The following is a 24,146-nucleotide window of genomic DNA, read 5'->3' as shown; positions in this document are numbered from 1 at the left end:
AAGGAGGCACCCTGCTCTCGGTGCTACAAATGCCAAAACAGCATTTATCTATGATATAACTCAATAACTACATATACACAAGAAACAATATGCACCGAGTCACTGGCTTTCACCTGGTACTCCCTTAAATGCTTATTCATGGGGTGGCACCTGTGGCTCAACTGAGTAGGGCGCCAGCCCCATATGCCAGAGGTGGCAGGTTCAAGACCAACCCTGGCCAAAAACTGCAAAAAAAAAAAAAAAAATGCTTATTCATGGTTACCAAAAATCTGTGGCTAGTAATAAAGGCCACTCTTAGAGCTTTCTCTGGTAGTAAAGAAACAGCTATAACATAAGAAGCCCAAGGAGAACGTTTCAGACCTATACTAGCCACAATACCCATCAACCACGTGTGGCTATATAAGCACTTGAAATGTGGCCAATATGAGATGGGCTCCAAGTTTTAAACACACATCAAATGCAAAGACCTAGTACAGTGTTCAAATGTAAAACACCTCATTGATAATTCTACTGATTATATGTTAAAATAATAATATTTCTGACATATCAGGTAATGTGTTAACTAATTTTATTGGTTTTACTTATTTTAATGTGGCTAGTAGAAAAATCTTAAAATTATGTGCCTCATGTTTCTGGCTCATATCTTGTTTGTACTGGATGGCATTGCTTTGGACTAAAATCAACTAAATTTCTCCAGGATAACTTAAGAATGTGGACTCCTTGCAGATTTTCCAAGGGTATGAATACCACAAGGTAGTTTGCATAGAATATTCTGTTTGTCTCTTAGTCTAACAAGGCCACGTGGCTCTATTTCCCGTATTTACCAAGGGCTACAAAATTTAAATACTTTCAAAGGGACAGAGCCAGATAGAGCCAAGAACATCGGTAACAAGCCGTGAAGCTGTGTTAAAGATTTTGGCAAACTTTGGAGACTTAATTCCTTCATATTAAAAAAAAAAAGAAAACTTAAAACCCTATGCAGGCCCAAACACATACCTCTATGGCAAGGCTGAATCAGCTGGGCAGAAACATGATCCAGCTTTCCAGGATTAATAAAACACCTGATTGCTGAATTTTCAGCCTCTGCAACATTAGCCTCCTAACCTTTCATAGCACTGATGGGGACACACAACCACGCAGAGTTCCAAACCTTCTCTTCAAGACCACAACCCCTCCCTCCAGGGCTACAGTTCTACTGTGCTGACCAGCTAATTTTAGTTACCACCCAGGGAAAGCAACCCCCAGAATCCAAACACACCCAACCCTGCAAGACTTGTGGCTCTTGCTTTGCATACTCATCAGGGACTTAGATCACAGACTGGCAGGTGTATCTTCTCCAACCATATCAAAAACTCCTTCTAGGTCCAGGACAGACCTTTCATGTCTTATATTCTCTCCAATGCTTAGCAGCAATTTGCCCAGAGTAGTTATTTGGTGAATAATTGTAACTCCAAAGTGGAAGCAAGAAAAAGAACCTTCTGTATTCCTTAGATAAGTCATCTAACCTCCTCCTCGAGTTCCCATTCAGTAGTGACTGACTGGCCTAGGCTCTGGAGTCAGGCATACCTGGGTTCGAATCCTAGCTCAAGTTATTTAACCTCTCCAAGCCATTCTGTAAAAACAAAAAGTAAAGAGCTCAAAAGTAAAGAGCTTAGACAGTGTATGGCACAAGCACTTTAAAAATGTTGGCTATATTTTTTATGACTATTCGTGCATATTAAAGTCACAAAAAAATTTAAAAAGTCTGGTTTCTATGAACTTTTTTTTTATTTTATTTTGGCTGGGGCTAGGTTTGAATCCGCCACCTCCGGCATATGGGACCGGTGCCCTACTCCTTGAGCCACAGGCGCCGCCCTCTATGAACTTTTAAAGAACACTTCAGAACCTATCTCAGACAAGATCACAGACAAGAACCATAATAACCCACAACTGCCTTTTACCCATTTCCATTTACTCCAGTACCACTGATACAAAACACCATTCTGGGCACTTAACACCACCTCATGCAATCTGCTCAACTACTGCAAATAAGTTACTAGCCCCACTTCACACATGAGGCAGTAAGTTCAAAGAGGTTAAATGACTTGCCAGATGGAAGTTAAATGGCATAGCCACTCTCACTTCTCCCTGTGCTCCATCACACAAAACACACTAGCTGAGGCGAGAGCAGTAGTGAAACAGAAGCTGGCACATCTCCTGAAGAGTAGAAGATCAACTAACTCATCTAACCTCAGTATTAACCATTCTTCCCATTTATCCTCATGCCTTGAAATAGTTACAGAGAAGAACATTTGCTCTTCTCTGAACATTTGCTCAGAGAAGGACTTTTGCTCTTCATAGCCATAGTGCTCAGAGGGTGTGCAAGTCAGCCACACTAACTCCAATGATGGGGAAAGTGACCCAGTCACCTCAACACTCCCAAGGCATCTAAGACCATGGGGCACATACAATCAAAGAATGAAGAAAACGAAATGTGAACTGTGGGCAGGCTCTCATTGTCCTGATCTCTTAGCAACAAGGGTCTGAGAACCTGGACAAGGCTCCCCAGTCATGGCAGCAAGTGTCTTTTCCCCCAAAGTGACCATGTCCTAGACACAGGAGGTGCCTACCTGCTGCATCAATTCAGCTGCTTCGTCATCCCCATTGCCCACACTGGGATTCTTTCGCACCACCCCAGGGCCAGGCTTAGCCGCAGAAGTAGTTCTCTGTGTTGAAATGGGTCTCTGTGGAGCTGGGAAAGGAAATGTTTTTGAAGAGAAGAAAATTAAAAAAAAAAAAAAAAACTTTACAAGACAATAAAGGAAAGCTGTGACCAACCCACTGCCTTCCACAGGTGTTCAGTGAAGGGAACCAATTCGAGAAAGCACCAGCATGCAAGACAACACTCCCACATTTGCCTAAAGTGCTATTTATCCTGACAGCAGTTAAGTACCAATAGCAGCCATGATCTTTCGTGCTGGGAGTAAGTTCTTCGGTGAGATCTTTTCTCTGCTGTGGTGAATGGGACTATCATCTGAAAGAAGGACAGTCATTCTGGTACATACAGATGATCTACCTTAACATGGATCCAACAAATCCTTAACAAAGCAGCCTCATGGAGCAAAGGCAAACTTCACAGCAGGAATGAGCTAACAGTCTCAGCTGTTACCAGGTGCCCACTGATTTCCATTTGTAAAGTTAGATCTCTCCTAACTCATAACCTCAGACTCCCTGGATTAGAAGCAAAAAGGAGTCCATAAGGTTGGGAAAGCCTACACTTACCATTAATTTTGTCAAAATGTGTATCTTTGCTCATCTGTTAGGTCTTTAAAAGGGCCAGGAGAGAAAAAGCATCGACTAAGACTTCTCTCAGTATTTATAACCAAAGCAGGTAAAGACAAGGAAAAAGGAGTAAAGGAGCCAACCTCCCTACAAATTAAATTTTTTTTTTTTTGAGACAGGGTCCTTTTCTGTCACCCCTGCTAGAGTGTAGTAATAAGATTCCACCTTACTACAACCTTGATCTCCTGGACTCAAGCAATTCTCCTGCTTCAGCCTCCCAAGTAGATAGGACTACAGGTGACTGCCACCATACCCAACTAATTTTTCTTAATTTTGTAGTGGTGAGGGTCTCACTATGTTGCCAGGGCCGGTCTTAAACTCCTGGCCTCAGGCAATCCTCCCTACGTGGCCTTCCAATGTGCTGGAATCAGAGGCATGAGCCACCATGCCTAGTGTCTTATTTACTTATTCATTTAGCAATTATTTTGTAAAGTTTGTACATTAAGTCAGGCTTACAAATATCTAATCTTCCTGACACCAAAAACTCGATAATCATAAGGGCTTTTGCCCACACTTAAAGACATTTCCTCTGGATGGCTCTCATCTGTATATATTTATCCCAAAGATTAAATGTTTATTACAAGTCTCCACTCAACTGCCAGCAGCATCTGAATATGAAATGCACAGTTATCTATGTGCATTCTAAATAGCTAAAGAATAAAGTACTCAATATCTTGAAAAACTGAAACCCTCATATACTGCAGATGGGAACGTAAATGGTTTTGGCCACTTTGGAAAATAGGCAGCTCTGCAAAAGGTTAAATACAGAGTATCAATTCTGCTCCAAGAGTATATACTCTATGAGTCTATATCCAAGAGAATTTAAAATATGTGTCTAGGCTCAGCGCCTGTGGCTCAAGTAGCTAAGGCGCCAGCCACATACACCTGAGCTGGCAGGTTTGAATCCAGCCCGGGCCCTCCAAACGACTATGAACGGCTGCAACCAAAAAATAGCTGGGTGTTGTGGCAGGTGCCTACAGTCCCAGCTACTTCGGAGGTGGAAGCAGGAGAATCGCTTGAGCCCAGGAGTTGGAGGTTGCTGTGAGCTGTGATGCCACCTCACTCTACCCAGGGTGACAGCTTGAGGCTGTCTCAAATAAATAAATAAATAAATAAAATATGTGTCTACACAGAAACTGCAGATGAATGTTCATGGCAGCCTGATTCATAATAGCCAAAAAGTGGATATTATCCAATGATCATCAACTGGTAAATAAGTGACATATAGCCATACAATAGATTATTCTGCAATAAAAAGGAATAAAGTACTGACACATGCTATGGCATGAACCTTGAAAACATAATATTAAGAAACTAGACATAAAAGATCACATATTCTATGATTCCATTTATAGGAAATATTCAGCATAAGCAAATCCACAGAGACACAAAACAGATTAGTGGTTGCATAGGGCTGAGGGCAGGAATTGAAGTGACTGCTACTGAGTACGAGTGAGATTTCTTTTTGGAGTGATAAAAATGTTTTAAAATTGACTGTGGTAATGGTTACACAAGTCTTTGACTATACTGAAAAGCATGAATTGTACAATTTAAGTGGGTAAAATGTATGGTATGTGAGCCATATCTCCATAAAGCTAATTAAAAAGTAATCACCCTTTCTGCCTACCAGATGGATCAGCCTCTCTCAAGGTATTTTGGAACCTGAACTAATGTTCTTGCCATCTTCTGGAAAAGGAAGAATCAGCAACTGTAGAACATCTGCCTTACCCCCAGATTACACATGTTCTACAAATATACTACTGCAAATACATCTTAGGAAACCTATCAAGCCAACGCCTTTACAGGAAGGTCACTAAAATCAATCCCCCTGCCTCCCAGACTCTGTTAGCATCACACCAAGCCAAAGCTACTGATCAGCCAAAGTTCTAGGGAGGGCAGAGAAGCCATAAGTAAGCAAAAGAAGCTGATTTACAGAGTGATGATGCAGAACGCCAAGAACTGCTTCTAAGAAACCTAAACAGTTCTTTCAGGTCCAGGGAATTAGGTCTTTATTAGAACTTCCCATACTAGAGTTCTGTGAAAAATGCCCTTATTGGGCGGTGCCTGTGGCTCAAAGGAGTAGGGCGCCGGTCCCATATGCCAGAGGTGGAGGGTTCAAACCCAGCCCCAGCCAAAAACTGAAAAAAAAAAAAAAAAAAAAAAAAGAAAAGAAAAGAAAAATGCCCTTATTTTTGAACTAAATCTCTCTTATGTGAGCCACCCTGAGGCATTACCTATTCTATACAGCTCAAGAGCTTTGGCAAAATGGCATACAGTAACTCATCCAGGTCTCAAAAATAACTCTCTAGGGCAAGTATTAAAACTCCCATTTTATAGAGGAGGAAATTGTGTGAGACAAGAGTTGAAGTGGCTTGTTTACAGACAGCCGTAGGATCTAAAGACAAACAAGGATTTCCCTAAAACCATAATTCATGCTCTTGCCACATGCCTGCGATTATGCTTCTCAAGATCCTTAAACCTATGGCTACTCAAAAACTTCTGGCTGAATGTCGAATGAACGCTTAGAATATTATTATTTGGAAATGATGTTTCGGGATTATTTTTTTACCTGCACTGCTAGAGCTGAGAGGTTTCTTCGGTTTATTCAGAGCTGGAGCAACAAGAGAGGGAGCGACTGCAGTTTCTTGACCTTGTCTGGCAGCCACAGGGTCATAGTCTTTTCCATCATAGTTTGCATCGAAAAACTTCTTGAACCACTGAACAAATTCAAAATTGTCCTGAAACTTTCCTTTTACTAATTTATCCACAGGAATTATCTGCAGAGAATAATAAAGACTGTTTAGCCCAAAGCAAGAGGCTTTTGACAAACATCAAAGTTGTCCATGCAGCAAATCAGTATAAAGCTCTGACAAAAGGAGAGAAAAATTTTAGAGAACTTAGTTCTAATCCTCTAGAAATGTATAAAGCAAGTATCATTCAGTTTGCCTTCAACAGAGTACCGACCTACCAACCCCTTCTCCAATCCCTCAAATTTATGAAAAGAAATCAAAAACAAAAAAGGACCAAGTATCATAAAAGACACATACACACATCCAAACATATTCTAAGAAGAGGAACAAGTATTATTTCAATATAAAGCATAAATCCCTCACAGAACTTGAACAGCCATATTGCCTACCACAAATAATGAAATCCACAGTGCAAACAAACCACAGGAATCTTTATAATCTATTGTGTTAAAGCAATTTCTGACTTAAAAATTAGGCAAAGGTGCAGAAGCAGTCCCAGGATACATTTCTATAAAATATATATATATATATATATATATATATATATGTATGGGTTTTTTTGTTTTTTGTTTTTTTTTTTTGAGACAGAGACTCACTTTGTCACCCTCAGTAGAGTGCCATGGCATCATAGCTCACAGCAACCTCAAATTCTTGGGCTCAAGCAATTCTCTTGCCTCAGCCTCCGGAGAAGCTGAGACTACAGGCACCCACCATAATGCCTGGCTATTTTTAGAGACAGGGTCTCACTCTTGCTCAGGCTGGTCTCTCAGGCAATCCACCTGCCTCAGACTCCCAAAGTGCATGAGCCACTGCACCTGGCCAAAATGACATACTTTTCAAGTAGTTTCAATCCCAGGCACCATGGTGCACACCTATACTCCCAGCTACTCAGGAGGCTAAGCCTGGGGCTTGCTTGAGCCCAGGTGTTTGAGACCACTCTGAGCCACACAATAAGACCTCATCTCAAAAAAAAAAAAAAAAAAAAAAAAGAAAGAAAGAAAAACACCACCAGGCACAATGGCTCACACCTATAATCCTAGCACTCTGGGAGGCCGAGGTGAGTGGATTGCTTGTGCTCAGGAGTTTGAGACCAGCCTGAGCAAGAGCGAAACCCTGTTTCTACTAAAATAGAAAAACTAGCTGGGCACAGTGGCGAGTGCCAGTAGTCCCAGCTACTCAGGAGGCTGAGGCAAAAGCCCAACAGTTTGAGATTGCTGTGAGCTATGACACCACGGCACTTTACCCAGGGTAACAGAGTAAGACTGTTTCTCAAAAAGAAAACAAAACAAACAAAAAAAGCTACTTAAGGACACAAGAATACAGTGTTATCAGGTATTCAAATCATTCAGGTATGGACAGAATGTAACTACCTCTTAATCTCTAAGGATTCCACTCACAAGATAATAATCTATATTATATTCGTCACCCCCCTGACAAATAAATGTTAATTGTTTTAATTATTTTATATGATACTAAAAATCCACAAGTAAAATATTATGTCTTGACCCACTACAAAAAACCCAGGGTATACACAGGGTGAAAAAGAAGTAGATAGGAAACATTTATTTACTATTTAATATTATACTATTTACTATTTATATAGTATGTATTATTACTTTTGTATGCTTTAGAAATTCTCTACATTCAAAACAGGTAATTCCATAAAAAAGAATAAAAAAACTATTGCATGGCTTGGCGCCTGTAGCTCAAGTGGCTAAGTCACTAGCCACATACACCAGAGCTGGCGGGTTCAAATCCAGCCTGGACTGCCAAACAATGACAACTACAACCAAAAAAAAAAAAAAAAAAAAAAAAAAACATAGCCAGGCGTTGGGGCAGGCACCTGTAGTCCCAGCTCCTTGGGAGGCTGAGGCAAGAGAATCACTTAAGCCCAGAAGTTGGAGGTTGCTGTGAGCTGTGATGCCACAGCACTCCACCCAGGGTGACAGCTTGAGGCTCTGTTTAAAAAAAAAATTATTGCATATAAGCTGACCCTATTAAAACTATGCCTGAAAACAAAATGATATCCTTATACTACAAATGCTTATTTTATATACTGTACAGAGACAAAACTAAAATAAATAAAACTGATTTCAAAATAAAAACCAGATACACGAAGATAGTTAGGTGATATGACAAACTTAAAAAAAAAATGTTATCCTAGATGGGTGCAGTGGCTCACACCTATAATCCTAGCACTCTGGGAGACCAAGGTGGGTGGATAACTTAAGCTCATGAGTACGAGACCAGCCTACGCAAGAGTGAAACCTCGTCTCTACAAAAAATAGCCAGGTGTCATGGTGGGCGTTTGTAGTCCCAGTTACTTGGGAGGCTGAGGCAAGGGAAATCACTTGAGCCCAAGAGTATAAGGTTGCTGTGTGCTATGATGCCACCGCACTCTACCAATGATAACCAAATGAGACACTGTCTCAAAAAACAAAGGTTATCCCTAAAAAGGATAAACCCTTTTTATGGGATAATCTGGAAGGGGGACAAACTGCTTAATTTTATAATAATCTACTACCTGCTAAAACAGAGGTAATTATTTGTGCTAATGAAGCCTGGTGGACCATGTTTCTAATCACTTCAAATAACAGGAGGGCAGGAGGGAATTTCCCAGCATCTACCAGGGACACTCCTTGGAACCTGCTATAAAAAGCAACTATTTCTAGAATCTTCTCTATTGGAAGTATTTAATTCTTTGTACAGTGCACTTTACAGAAGTAAATCCAAAGGTTAAGAGAACTGGACCTCAGACTAATAAAGATTAAAGGGTAATTTTAAAAAATCACTGGCACAGATTTATAGACTAACAATTCCAAACTTCACAGATGATGAAAAGAGATGACGGTAAGAGGATAGAGACACTTTGCTCCCAGGAAATTCTTTGTTAACCAGAGAAAAGATAACTAGATAAATTAGAAGAAAAAAAAGTCAAAAAGTCATAGGCTAGCATCGGTACTCTCAGTAACAATCATTAGCTAAGAAACACTGACCTGGCCAGGTTCACTGGCTCACACCTATGATCCTAGCACTCTGGGGGGCTGAGGCACAAAGATCACTGGAGCTCAGGTGTTTGGGACCAGCCTGATTAAGAGTGACACCCTGTCTCTACTAGAAATAGAAAAATTAGCTAGAGCCGGACACAGTGACTCACGCCTATAATCTTAGCACTCCGGAAGGCCGAAGCGGGTATAGATTGCTTGATCTCAGGAGTTCAAGACCAGCGTGGGCAAGAGCAAGACCTCTGTCTCTACTAATGACAGAAAAACTGGTTAGGGGCCAAGTGCAGTTTGTTCACGTCTATAATCCTAGCACTCTGGGAGGCCGAAGCAGATGGATTGCCTGAGCTCATGGGTTGGAGACCAGCCTGAGCCAGAGCAAGATTCCATCTCTAAAAATAGCCAAGCATTGTGGCAGGCACCTGTAGTCCTAGTAACTTGGGAGGCTGAGGCAAAAGAAATGCTTGAGCCCAGGAATTTGAGGTTGCTGTGAGTTATGCTGCCACCAGAGTGACAAAGTGAGTCTCAAAAAAAAAAAAATTAACCAGGTATAGTGGAGGATGCCTTGTAGTCTCAGCTACTTGAGAGGCTAAGGCAGGAGGATCACTTGAGCCAAGGGGTTTGAGGTTACACTGGGCTACAAAGACTCCACTGCCTTCTCCTCAAGGCAACAAAGTCTCAAAAATAAAAATAACATACAATAACTATCTAAATCAGAGTGTATGTCTAGGCATAAATGAAACATTGCACTTTTCATTGTGTTCATACTTGGGCAGTGTGATTTCAGATGATTTCTATTTCTACAATGAACCATTATGATTTTTGTAAAAAAAAAAAAAAAGTAATATTTTAAAATTTACCAGCTCTTAACAAGAAAAAAAAAAAAAAAGTGTTAGTTTTTAAAAAAGTATCTTCTTTGGCCCCTGATTGCATTTCTTAGAATTACTCATTGAATAAACATTTTTAAAAGTAAAAAAATAATAATAACATACAATAAAAAGAAACATACACCTACATAAAGCATATTTACTTACTTTGTCAACACCCATCCTCTTAAATCCTGCTTGTAGTATTTTGAAGTTCTGGATGTATTCATGTTCTAGCTTAGCTTGGAATTTCACTTTCTTCAAAGCAATGGAGCCAGGGAACAGCATGTCCATAAACTGACAATAGGCAGCCCCTGAATAAACAAGAGCAATAAAAAAATACAATAAACACTAGACTAGGTCACTGAATGCTACTATTAAAGAAGTACACAGACAGACTTAAAGCAGGACAAGGTGTATCATGGCATTACAGCCATGTCTTCACTGACTACCATAGCTCATTCCAACAGGCTCTGTGCTATAAGGAGAGACCACAAACAAGAGCACAATGTGGCTGCTGCCACACAATTATTGTATCTCTAGTACCCTGCCTCTCAACCCTTTCAGGTCAATGGTCCCTTAGGGCATTAAATGAAAGCTTCAGACAACATTCTGCACATAATAAATGCTTATCTATTAGAGGACTCCTGATTAAGAATTCCCAATATTGGCTCGGCTCGTAGCACAGTGGTTAAGGTGCCGGCCACATACACGGACGCTGGCAGGTTCAAACCCAACCCAGGCCAGCTAAACGACAATGACAACTGCAACGAGAAATAGCCAGGCATTGTGGCAGGTGCCTATAGTCCTAGCTATTTGGGAGGCTGAGGCAAGAGAATCGCTTAAACCCAAGAGTTTGAGGTTGCTGTGAGCTGTGACACCACTGCACTCTACTGAGGGTGAGACTCTGTCTAAAAAAAAAAGAATTCCCAATATTCCAACACTAACACACAGGAAACACACACTGACTATTAAATGTAAGAGTATTCCAGCTTCAGGGAGTGAGACTTTGGTCATCTTAAAAATGAATAAAATTTGAAAATAGGCTAGACATGGTGGCTTATGCCTATAAACCTAACACTCTAAGAGGCTGAAGTGGTAAGATCACTTTAGGTCAGGAGTTCAAGACTATCCTGAGCAAGACCCAGACCCCTGCCTCTACTAAAAATAGAAAAAACTAACTGGGCTTGGTGGCACGTGCCTGGAGTCCCAGATACTTGGGAGGCTGAGGTAGGAGGGTCCCTTAAGCCCAGGAATTTCAGGCTGTAGTGAGCTATGATGAGGCCGCTGCAAGGACAGGGCAAGACTCCGCCCCCGCCCTCCAAAAAAAATGAAATTACTGGGCAATGAGAAGTCATTAATCCAGACATTAAATATTAGACTCAAGATATTTCAACATGGGAAAAATACTATTTTAACCTGAAAAGCATAAAATAAAACCATGTTAACACATGTGTGTTTGTATAGGTTACTTATAGCAATAGTCTGTAAGAGCAATAGACTGAAAACAAACTAAATATTCCTTAGAAGGAGAATGATGCAACAAAATTACAGTACTAAAAGAAAATAAAGTGGCATCTGATATACCAATAAAGATTGCTCTCCAGATGAACAGTGTGATTAAACATGCTGCCATTTGTGTAAAAGAGGGGAGAGAACACATCCAGCATCAGTGGATGGATGTTTTCACTTGTACATACATGCACTCTCTCTGGAGACAACCCAGCTGATCATGCTGGTCCCTTCTAGCGTGGGGAACTGGATAGTTGATAGGCACAAATGAGAGGAAGACTTTTCAATATCATTTTGTTTCTTCTGAGTTTTAAAACATTTTAAAACTTTCAGTCATTCAAAAATAAATATTATATATACAGTCATCGATAATGTTTTAAAATTATAGAGAAATACCAAAAAAAGTAACCTTGAATAAGTTGTTTCAGCTTTCTGTACCTCAGTTTCTCTATCTGTAAAATGAGTATGATAGTCCTTACCTTCCAGATTACATATGTAGACACTTTGAAAATACCTGGCCCATAGTTAGTATTCAATAAATAAAGCCCTAATTAGGAAAAAAATACAGGTAAAAGATAACAATCACTATCACTAACTTGTGAAATAATAGCAGATTATAGTGTTCTTCTGAGTATGTTTCTGTAACAAAGACTTAACTACTCATAATTAGAAAAAAGTAGGCTTTTTGTCTTCTCTTTTTAATTTTTTTTTTTTTGAGACAGAGTCTCACTATGTCACCCTTAGTAGGGTGCTATGGCGTCACAGCTCAAACTCTTGGGCTTAAGCGATTCTCTTGCTTTATTTATTTGTTTATGTTTATTTATTGAATATTTATCGTGGGATTCAAACCTGCCTGGCTGGGTGTATGTGGCCAGAGCCCTAACCACTGAGCTGCAGACGCCAAGCCTGTCTTTTGTTTAGTTGTGCTTTAAGGCAAAGAAAAAAAATCAAGAAGGTGCTTGAAGAGTTAGTAAAAACGTTTGAAGAGATACTTCCTTGAGCAGTAGAGTGACTTTAAAATGGCCTCAGCTGGCGGAAGTGGCTTACACCTCTAGTCCCAGGTACTCGGGAAGTGAGGCAGGAGACTCACTGAGCCCAGGAGTCTGAGGCTGCAGTAAGCTTTGATGATGCCACTTAACTCTAGCCAAGCCAACAGAGTGAGACCTTGTCTCAAAAACAAAAACAAAGGTCTCTTAGAAAGGCTAGAGTTAGGAATTTGGGGAGGACAGGGAATAAAAAACAAAAAGAAAAAAAAGGAGGGAAATTGAGGGTTAAAGCCCTTGAAACTAGTGCTCAGTTAAGAGGCCACCTCAACAACACCAAAGAGGCCATTCTAAAGTCACTCCACTGCTCAAGGAAGTATCTCTTCAAACTTTTTGACTAACTCTTCAAGCACCTTCTTGATTTTTTCCTTGCCTTAAAGCACAATAAAACAAAAGACAGGCTTAGCACCAGTAACTCAGTGGTTAGGGCGCTGGCCACATACACCCAAGCAGGCAGGTTCGAATCCCACAATAAATATTCAATAAATAAAAATAAATAAATAAATAAAGCAAGAGAATCGCTTAAGCCCAAGAGTTTGGGGTTCCTGTGAGCTGTGATGCCACAGCACCCTACTAAGGGTGACACAGTGAGACTCTGTCTCAAAAAAAAAAAAATTAAAAAGAGAAGACAAAAAGCTTACTTTTTTCTAATTATGAGTAGTTCTTTTTTTTTTTTTTTACACAAAGATGTGGATTTATTGTGCACATTAGCAGGTCCATACAGAAAAAAATGCACGCTAACAGTTCAAAGTGTAAAGTCAAGAAGGAAAAATCTGAAATATCAGACTTGCTCGGAAAGAAGCCCTGCTATGATCATCCCACTTCTGCTTAATCAGAACTTTCTCTTGCCAACTATTTAGCAGTGGCAAATAAAAAAAATCTGGTATTTAAAATACATGGCGGTCACTCATATACCCAACCCATCCAACTTCTGAAACAACAGAGCTTTTTCTTTTTTTTTTTTTTTTTTTTTTTTTGTGGTTTTTGGCCAGGGCTAGGTTTGAACCTGCCACCTCCGGCATATGGGACCAGCGCCATACTCCTTGAGCCACAGGGGCCGCCCACAACAGAGCTTTTTCAAGTTTTATTCTCCTTGAGTTTAAATTTAATGATAAAAACTTAAAAAGTCATGTTGTAGCAATATATTCCATAGAAAACTCTCATCTACCAAGATTTAATGTGTTTCGAAAGTAATCGTACTGAAAAAATAATGATGACCATTTCCCAGTACATATCGAGTGAAAAACAGTATTTATACCCCTACTCTGAGGCATAAACTTGCTTTTGGGGGGAATACAACTGCTGTAAATTAGACAAATGCAGTAACCTCCCAAAATAATAAAAGAAATCCTATGACAGTCGGCCATGTTATAGGGAGTGTCTATCAAAGTTCATCATGATTTTTTGTGAGAACCTCCCCATAATTGGTAGCTAGGCTTCCAACAAACATGTTCCAGTTCTCCAATATCTCCTCCTTAGTTAGCTTCTCATCCTTGTTTTTATCTGACTCTTACACCAGATGCCTGGCCTCAGCCTGTGCATGGTCATAATCTTGAGGGAGGATCCAGTGGCGAATCTCACCTTTGTCCAACTTCCCATCCTTGTTCAGATCCCGTTCTGACACAACCCAGTCAGGCTCAGGACCACTGTCCTCGTGGGAAAACAATCCTGATCCACAAACCCATCCCCATTCTTGTCAATGTCCTCCAGAGTTTCCAAAACCACAATTTCCTTCATATGCTCAAACTCCTCAGGGTGCATAAAGGCAGTGAACTCCCGAGTGGCTGTCAGGTCACCGTGGAGGTCTGCTGCCTTGAACCTTCTCTCATCACCATGTGGCAGCATCTTTTTAAAGGTGTGATGATCTGAAGAATCGTGAAACTCGGCGGGATTTCCTAGGTAGTAACCACAGGTGGCCTGTTTGTATTCTTCCCAGGAAATTTTATCATCTTTGTCTCTGTCAGAATCCTTCTAGACTTTAGCAACATTATCATAAATGTATCTTTTCTGCACCGGTTTGATCCAAGTTTTTAGCTCCTCAGTGTGACAAAGCCACTCCCATCATTGTCAATTCGATCAATGATCTTCCCCAGCCTCTCCTTGCTCTCCTCTGGGGTGAGCTGATCGAAGGTCTTGGAGTCCTACTTGCCCAGGAAGGCCTCGTGGTTGTACTGGAAACTCTAGCTGTCCTCGGGTGGCTGTTCGCCCAGCTCCGAGTCCGGCCACACCACGTGCTCCTTGCACACGGTGAGCTTGGCCCACAGAACCCGCAGCAGGCCCAAGGTGATTCCCAGGCGGCAGCTGCAGCCACCACACACCATCATCTCGAGGAGAGGGTGGCCGGGAGGGAGGCCAGAGAGGGCTGCGAGAGCAGGGGCGAGGGAATGGGGGCTCCGAGTGCCTCGGTGGCGGAGCCGGCACAGGGGAGGGGATGGCTGGCTCCTCCAACCGTGCCTGCCCCATACCCGAGCACAGGGGCACACAAGTAGTTAAGTCTTTGTTATAGAAACATACTCAGAAGAATACTATAATCTGCTATTATTTCACAAGTTAGTGATAGTGATTGTTACCTTTTACCTGTATTTTTTTCCTAATTAGGGCTTTATTTATTGAATACTAACTATGGGACAGGTGTTTTCAAAGTAGGGATTCGATAAGGGGCTAGATCCAAAGATCCTTCATATAGACAAATAGAACTTTGTGAATCAGCCTCAAAAGATATCCCTCAGGACTGGGACACTGGAAGACACATGGAATCATGACCCCCAAGTGGAGTACCTGGAAAAAGAGAGTCCACCTGAAAAAAAAAAAAGTGACTAGATGGCTGACTGAAGCCAGCTTTCCACAGAGGCTCCCATCCAGGAGGAGAGTTAAAGGACAGAAATTTAGCAAGTAACCTGACGGATTAGAGCTGTACCAAGAGAGAAGATTGAAGAATGCACATCAACCTTGATGAGACAAGCTGCGACCCTAAGGATACAAACAAAAGGTACAAAATCCATCACCAATCAGATGGGAGTCTCCTCCCCCATGAGAACGGCTTGGAGTACCCCATAAACAAACAAGCAGAGTTCAAAGTCTTCCCATTATACTCCATGGGAGAGACCCTCTAAAAACTGGACCTAGTTCCCTACTAGGGTGCCATGGTGCTTCCCTGCCAGGCATAAAACCGTGTAAAACTGTATATATTCTCTACCTGCAATTCTGAGCTCCCAGCACTCCTCTCTACTCTCACTCTGAGGTCTAGAGGCCTGTCACCCAGGAGTTCAGATTCTTGGGTGATTTCTCGAGATGTGGACAGGGCCTGGACAGCTGCTGGTCAGTGCTAATTCTGCAGCACAGGAGTGAGGAGAGGCCTGAGAGGGAACCACGCCGGAGCAGCAGTACCCCGAGGCACAGAGCAGCAGCCATTTTTTGGCAACAATAGGGCTCACCCCTGGATATTCCAGAGTCACACCCCCTATCTCACTGGGCAACCAGAGGAGGCTGGGCATCTTCTCAGGTGGCAACCACTGGCGGAACAGATCTGGGACAGAAACGCAGGCCTGGTGAGAAAAGGTTTGCCTGAGGCGGTACCAGCCTGGGTGGAGCGTGGGGACTAGAAAATGCACACGCAGGGTCACAGACTCCAAGGGCAGGGCTGACCAGAGGACCGCTTTACTGAGCCTAAGACCCACCTGGTCCCCAGGGGATCATCAGCCTAGACAAAAGAGGGCCGGAGGCTAGAACTGACAGCTAACTGTGCTACAAACACAAACCTGCAGCAGCAAAGATAGGGCCTGTGGTGCAGGTTCTGTGAACTCAAAATAGCTTCTCTTCTGCAGGGGAATTTAGCCAGGAAAGAAACAAATTCCGCAAAGTTGTTCTGTTCTGTCAGTAACATCAGTCAGGGGCGGGGCTAGAAATGAGTGAACACCCCCAGCCTCCATCAAGCGCCTGAGGTTGTCAGGCCTCACATCCCCATGCCAGATAGAAGCAGAGAGCAGCGGCCTGGCTGAGGAGACATAGATTTCCTTCTGATTCAGGCAGGTGCAAACCCCCAGAGTATCTGCTCATTGGAGGCAACTGGGTCACAGCCCTGTGGGGTTATCAGTGACCGGGTGTGACAGAGGTGCAAAGTGGGGAAGGAGGAATCAAACTTCCCAGACTAATCTATTGCTGGGTGGGTCCTCCTGACCTCACGGAGCACCGGAGCAAGTCATGTTTGAGTTGTCACCAGACCCCTGCGATCTAGTTGCCAGAGACCTTTTAAACTCTTCCACCTGAGACAGGTGCTGACTGAGACAATTGATTTGGACGTTTTCAACTGAGCCAGTCGCCCAAGGACTATCCAAGTGGTGCCCTGGGTGTGTGGTTGTAGAAAGGTTTGATTCTCCTTTTCCAATTGCCGCCTGTGGGGGGTGGGGTGACTTAATTGCTGGTATTTCTCCAAAGCAGAGACTTCAACCCAGAGTAACTGTTTCACTAGGGTCGGACAGAGACCAGCTGAAAACAAGACAGAGCCACTTAGCCCCACCACACCAAACAGGTCCCCAGTTTCTTAGGCCATAGCACTGTACAGATCCTCGGCAAAGCTCCAGGGGAAAAGTCAAACGGTATAAAATAATCATGGGGTGAAATTAGAGGAAAACCTCTGGTAAAATGAATAACCAGAGTACATCAACCCCCCCAAGGAAAGATATGGCAGATGTAACTGAAGATCCCATTCATAAACAGATGACAAAGATGTCACAAATCGGATTCAGAATCTGGATTGCAAACAAGATTAATAGAATGGAGGAAAATTTGGAATTAGAAATTCGAGTAGAAATTCAAAAGTTGGAATTAGAAATTCAAGGAGAAATTCAAAAGTTGTCTCAAGAATTCAACGAATTTAAAGACAAAATCACCAAAGATTTTGACACACTGAAGCAAGAATTTGCAGTCCTCAAGATCTGAAAAATACAGTAGAATCACTCAGCAACAGAGTGGAGCAAGCAGAAGAAAGGATTTCTGACACTGAAGACAAAGCTTTTGAACACTCTGAAATTCTCAAAGACAAAGTGGAGAGCAAAAATGGATCATTCTCTCAGCGAGATCTGGGATAATTCAAAGAAAGCTAATATCCGCCTCATTGGAATCCCCGAAAGCAATGAAGTGGCTTCACAAGGCACAAAGGCCCTTCTCCATGAAATTATGACAGAGAATTTTCCTGACATGCCAAGAGATTCTGAAATTCAGATAGCAGTTTCAGAACCACAGCATGACTCAACTTGAATAAGATATCCCCCAGGCACATCATAATTAACTTCACTAAAGTTAATATGAAGAAGAAAATTCTGAAAGTAGCCAGACATAAGAAAACCATTACCCACAAAGGGAAGAATATTAGAATGACTGCAGATCTCTCTGCTGAAACTTTTCAAGCCAGAAGAGGGTGCTCACTGACTTTTAATCTCCTAAAACAAAATAACTTTCAACCCTGGATCCAGTATCCAGCTAAACTAAGTTTGATTTATGATGGAGAAATTAAATACTTTAATGACATTCACTTTGTTGAAGAAATCTACCATAACCAAGCCAGCTCTTCAGGATATTCTCAGACTTATCCTCCATAACGACCAGCCCAATCCTCTACCACAAAAGTAAACTCACTCAGAAACTTTTGATCAAACTCCAACTTCCACAGTGGAAAAAGGATTAAAAATGTTCACTAGACTTTCGAAAAACTCGATACCCAAAATTTTACCAGACTTATCTATATTCTCCATTAATATGAACGGCTTAAACCGTCCTCTAAAGAGGCACAGGTTGGCTGACTGGATACAAAAACTCAGGCCAGATATTTGCCGCATACAAGAGTCACATCTTACCTTAAAAGATAAATATAGACTTAGGGTGAAAGGATGGTCATCCATATTTCAGGCAAATGGTAATCAGAAAAAAGAAGGTGTTGCAATTCTATTTGCAAATACAATAGGCTTTAAACCAACAAAACTAAGGAAGGATAAGAATGGTCACTTCATATTTGTTAAGGGTAATACTCAGTATGATGAGATTTCAATTATTAATATTTATGCACCGAACCAGAATGCACCTCAATTTATAAGAGAAACTCTAACAGACATGAGCAACTTGATTTCCTCCAGCTCCATAATAATTGGAGATTTCAACACTCCTTTGGCAGTATTGGATAGATCCTCCAATAAGAAGCTGAGCAAAGAAATTTTAGATTTAAACCAAACCATCCAACATCTGGATTTAGCAGACATCTACAGAACATTTCATCCCAACAAAACTTAATACACATACTTTTCATCAGCCCACAGAACACACTCCAAAATTGATCACATCTTAGGTCACAAGTCTAACCTCAGTAAATTTAAAGAAATAGAAATTATTCCTTGCATCTTCTTGGACCACCATGGAATAAAAGTTGAACTCAGTAACAACAGGAATCTGCATACTCATACAAAAACATGGAAGTTAAGTAACCTTATGCTGAATGATAGCTGGGTCAGAGATGAGATTAAGAAGCATATTGCCAAATTTTTGGAACAAAACAACAATGAGAACACGAATTATCAGAACCTCTGGGATACCACAAAGGCAGTCCTAAGAGGGAAATTTATAGCACTGCAAGCCTTCCTCAAGAGAAAGGAAAGAGAGGAAGTTAACAACTTAACGGGACATCTCAAGCAACTGGAAAAGGAAGAACATTCCAACCCCAAACCCAGTAGCAGAAAAGAAATAACCAAAATTAGAGCAGAATTAAATGAAATTGAAAACAAAAGAATTACACAGCAGATCAATAAATCAGAAAGTTGGTTTTCTGAAAAGGTCAATAAAACAGATAAACCTTTGGCTAACCTAACCAGGAAAAAAAGAGTAAAATCTCTAATTTCATCAATCAGAAACGACAAAGACGAAGTAACAACAGACTCCTCAGAAATACAAAAAATTCTTAATGAATATTATAAGAAACTTTATTCTCAGAAATATGAAAATCTGAAGGAAATTGACCAATACTTGGAAGCACATCACCTTCCAAGACTTAGCCAGAATCAAGGGGAAATGTTGAACAGGCCTATATCAAGTTCTGAAATAGCATCAACCATATAAAATCTTCCTAAAAAGAAAAGCCAGGGACAGGGGCGGCACCTGTGGCTCAAGGAGAAGGGCGCCGGTCCCATATGCCAGAGGTGGCGGGTTTAAACCCAGCCCCGGCCCAAAACCACAAAAAAAAGAAAAGCCGGGGACCAGATGGCTTCACGTCAGAATTCTACCAAACCTTTAAAGACGAACTAGTACCTATATTACTCAACCTGTTCCAAAGTATAGAAAAAGAAGGAAGACTACCCAACACATTCTATGAAGCAAACATCACCCTGATCCCCAAACCAGGAAAAGACCCAACAAAAGAAAATTATAGACCAATATCTCTAACGAATATAGATGCAAAAATATTCAACAAGATTCTAACAAACAGAATCCAGCAACACATCAAACAAATTATACATCATGACCAAGTTGGTTTTATTGCAGGGTCTCAAGGCTGGTTCATTATATGTAAATCTATAAATATAATTCAGCACATAAACAAATTAAAAAACAAAGACTATATGATTCTCTCAATTGATGCAGAAAAAGCTTTTGATAATATCCAGCATCCCATCATGAACAGAACGCTTAAGAAAATTGGTATAGAAGGGACATTTCTTAAACTGATAGAGGCCATCTACAGCAAACCCACAGCCAATATCCTACTGAATGGAGTTAAATTGAAATCATTTCCACTCAGATCAGGAACCAGACAAGGCTGCCCATTGTCTCCACTGCTCTTTACCACTGTAATAGAAGTTTTAGCCATCGCAATTAGGGAAGAAAAGGCGATCAAGGGTATCCATATAGGGTCAGAAGAGATCAAACTTTCGCTCTTCACAGATGATATGATTGTGTATCTGGAAAACACCAGGGATTCTACTACAAAACTCTTAGAAGTGATCAAGGAATACAGCAGCGTCTCAGGTTACAAAATCAACATTCATAAATCGGTAGCCTTTATATATACCAACAATAGTCAAGCTGAAAAAAGTTAAGGACTCTATTCCATTTATAGTAGTGCCAAAGAAAATGAAATATTTGGGAGTTTATCTAACAAAGGACGTGAAAGATCTCTATAAAGAGAACTATGAAACTCTTCTAAGAAAAGAAATAGCTGAAAATGTTAACAAATGGAAAAACATACCATGCTCATGGCTGGGAAGAATCAACATTGTTAAAATGTCCGTATTACCCAAAGCAATATACAATTTTAATGCAATCCCTATTAAAGCTCCACTGTCATACTTTAAAGATCTTGAAAAAATAATACTTCGTTTTATATCGAATCAGGAAAAACCTCGAATAGCCAAGACATTACTCAGAAATAAAAACAAAGCAGGAGGAATCACACTACCAGAACTCAGACTATACTATAAATCGACAGTGATCAAAACAGCATGGTACTGGCACAAAAACAGAGAGGTAGATCTATGGAACAGAATAGAGAACCAAGAGATGAACCCAGCTACTTACAGTTATTTGATCTTTGACAAGCCAATTAAAGCATTCAGTGGGGAAAAGATTCCCTATTTAACAAATGGTGCTGGGTGAACTGGTTGGCGACCTATAGAAGACTGAAACTGGACCCACACCTTTCACCATTAACTAAGATAGACTCTCACTGGATTAAAGATTTAAAGTTAAGACATGAAACTATAAAAATACTAGAAGAGAGTGCAGGGAAAACTCTTGAAGAAATGGGCCTGGGCGAGTATTTTATGAGGAGAACCCCCCCCCGACCGGGGCAATTGAAGCAGCTTCAAAAATACACTACTGGGACCTGATCAAACTAAAAAGCTTCTGCATAGCCAAGAACACAGTAAGTAAAGCAAGCAGACAGCCCTCAGAATGGGAGAAGATATTTACAGGTTATGTCTCCGACAAACATTTAATAACCAGAATCCGCAGAGAACTCAAACGTATAAACAAGAACAGAACAAGTGATCCCATCGCAGGCTGGGCAAGAGACTTGAAGAGAAACTTCTCTGAAGACAGGCGCATGGCCATAGACATATGAAAAAATGCTCATCATCCTTAATCATCAGAGAAATGCAAATCAAAACTGCTTTGAGATATCATCTAACTCCAATAAGATTAGCCCATATGACAAAATCCCAAGACCAGAGATGTTGGCGTGGATGTGGAGAAAAGGGAACACTTCTACACTGCTGGTGGGAATGCAAATTAATACATTCCTTTGGAAAGATGTTTGGAGAACACTTAGAGATCTAAAAATAGATCTGCCATTCAATCCTATAATTCCTCTACTAAGTATATACCCAGAAGATCAAAAATCACATCATAACAAAGACATCTGTACCAGAATGTTTATTGCAGCCCAATTCACAATTGCTAAGTCATGGAAAAAGCCCAGGTGCCCATCGATCCATGAATGGATTAATAAATTGTGGTATATGTACACCATGGAATATTACGCAGCCTTAAAGAAAGATGGAGACTTTACCTCTTTCATGTTTACATGGATGGAGCTGGAACATATTCTTCTTAGTAAAGTATCTCAAGAATGGAAGAAAAAGCATCCAATGTACTCAGCCCTACTACGAAACTAATTTATGGCTTTCATATAAAAGCTATAACCCTGTTATAACCTAAGAATATGGGGAAGGGAGAGAAGGGGAGGCAGGGGGGAGGATGGGCAGAGGGAGGGTGATTGGTGGGATTACACCTACAGTGCATCTTACAAGGGTACATGTGAAACTTGGTAAATGTAGAATATAAATGTTTTAACAAATAACTAAGAAAATGCCAGGAAGGCTACGTTAACCAGTGTGATGAAAATATGTCAAATGGTCTATAACACCAATGTATGGTGCCCCATGATCGCATTAATGTACACAGTTATGATTTAATAATAAAATAAAATAAAATAGAGTTCTAAGGAATAGCAAAAGCAAAAAAAAAAAAAAAAAAAGCAGTGGAAGGGAAGTATCCTATAAAAATACCAGACCAGATCCCAAAGGGGGAGGCCTGGTTAGGGGCATGCTACATCCAACACTCTCTCAGAGCAGAAAGACCAAGTCATTAACAGTGCAGAATGAGCAAGACTGACAAGCTGTCTTATACAGTTCCAGGCTGCAGCTGAGGCAAAAGGAATCTAGCATTTTCCTGAGAACATTTAAACAGCTTTCTTATTCTCTGCAGCATGAAAACTGTGAAGGAGGCTGGGCTACAGGGGAGAAGACAAAGGAAAAGAAGGAAAGAACAAGAACATCCAGTGATAACTCCTTTATATGTGCAAAGGCCCTTCTCATGCTAGGACTTGAAAAAATTCAGAGGGTCCTGAATATGGAACAGAACTGGGAAAATACAGAAATGGTTGACAAATGCAACCAGTGCCTTCTTTTTGACAAAAGCAATCCTTATCAAAATCATTCTCTGTAATCAGATCTTTTTTCTTGATGACATCTTTCCAAAATACCTGGTGACCAGCTCTCCAAAATAGAAGAACTACAGAACATAATAATGAATTTTGAAAGAATGAGCCAACTCCATCACTTCATCCCCCATTGCAGGGAAGGGGGCCCACAGCACTGATAAAAATCAGCCACTTCACAGGCAACAGGAAAACAATAGGGTTAAGAGCATTATCCCCTGAAGGGGAAAATCTTTCCTCTTCCTTTTTCTTTTTTTGGAGACGGAGCCTCAAGCTGTCGCCCTGGGTAGAGTACCGTAGCATCACAGCTCACAGCAACCTCCAACTCCTGGGTTTAAGGGATTCTCTTGCCTCCACCTCCCAAGTAGCTGGGACTACAGGCGCCTGCCACAACGCCCAGCTGTTTTTTAGTTGTAGTTGTCATTGTTGTTTGGCAGGCCCGGGCTGGATTCAAACCCGCCAGTTCTCGTGTATGTAGCTGGCGCCTTAGCCGCTTGAGCTACAGGTGCCAAGCCCCCCCCCTTTTATTTCTTGACACAGACTCTCACTCTGTCGCCCTGGGTAGAGAGCCGTGGTGTCATAGCTCACAGACACCTCAAATTCTTGGGCTCAAGCGATCTTCTTGCATCAGCCTGCCAAATCGCTGGGACTACAGGCACCCACTACAACACCCAGCTAATTTCTTCTATTTTTAGTAGAGCTATGGTCTCTCTCTTGTTCAGGCTGGTCTCCAACTCCTGAGCTCGAGCGATCCACCCACCTCAGCCACCCAGAGTGCTAGGATTACAGTTATGAGCACTGCACCCAGACTCCTTTCCTATTTCTTAAAACTTATGTTTAGTGGAAAATTATGTTATACTTCCGTTCATTACAGCTAAGATCAGGAATGATGAGGCACCAGTGTTAGAGGTTACTTATTCTCTTTGGGCCTTGGTTAGCACAAGGACCTAAGAAGTTTCACTTTCTTTCTATGCCAATCTCCTGGCAGGAGGACTTCTTTAGGGACACAGTGTCTGGCTCATCCTGTTTGCTCTCACAGTGTTGGAAGTAATACCAGGCTCTCTAAACACCAATGTGAAACATAACGCAGCTGTCTACATACTTCAAGAGGTTATACACAGCTTTCAAGAGCTAGTTATGAATGGATATAACTATGTTTACAAATTACAGTTAAA

General features: G+C 41.2%; 1 protein-coding gene and 1 pseudogene across 2 annotated transcripts in view; both read right to left on the bottom strand.

Moving 5' to 3' along the window:
• The window catches only part of MAPRE1 (microtubule associated protein RP/EB family member 1), a 42,566-nt gene that overhangs the window by 7,340 nt on the left and 11,080 nt on the right, over positions 1-24,146 (bottom strand). For both annotated transcript variants that reach the window (XM_053573588.1, XM_053573589.1), the window contains exons 3-5: positions 10,108-10,253; positions 5,891-6,098; positions 2,610-2,731 (exon numbers count right to left, since the gene is read on the bottom strand). In XM_053573588.1, coding sequence (XP_053429563.1) covers positions 2,610-2,731; positions 5,891-6,098; positions 10,108-10,253 — 476 coding nt within the window. The remainder of the gene's footprint in view (positions 1-2,609; positions 2,732-5,890; positions 6,099-10,107; positions 10,254-24,146) is intronic.
• Positions 13,861-14,818, bottom strand: LOC128574144 (reticulocalbin-1-like; annotated as a pseudogene).

Source organism: Nycticebus coucang, chromosome 21 (assembly GCF_027406575.1).
Source record: "Nycticebus coucang isolate mNycCou1 chromosome 21, mNycCou1.pri, whole genome shotgun sequence".
Lineage (NCBI taxonomy): Eukaryota > Metazoa > Chordata > Mammalia > Primates > Lorisidae > Nycticebus > Nycticebus coucang.
This window is presented reverse-complemented; position numbering and strand designations above follow the sequence as displayed.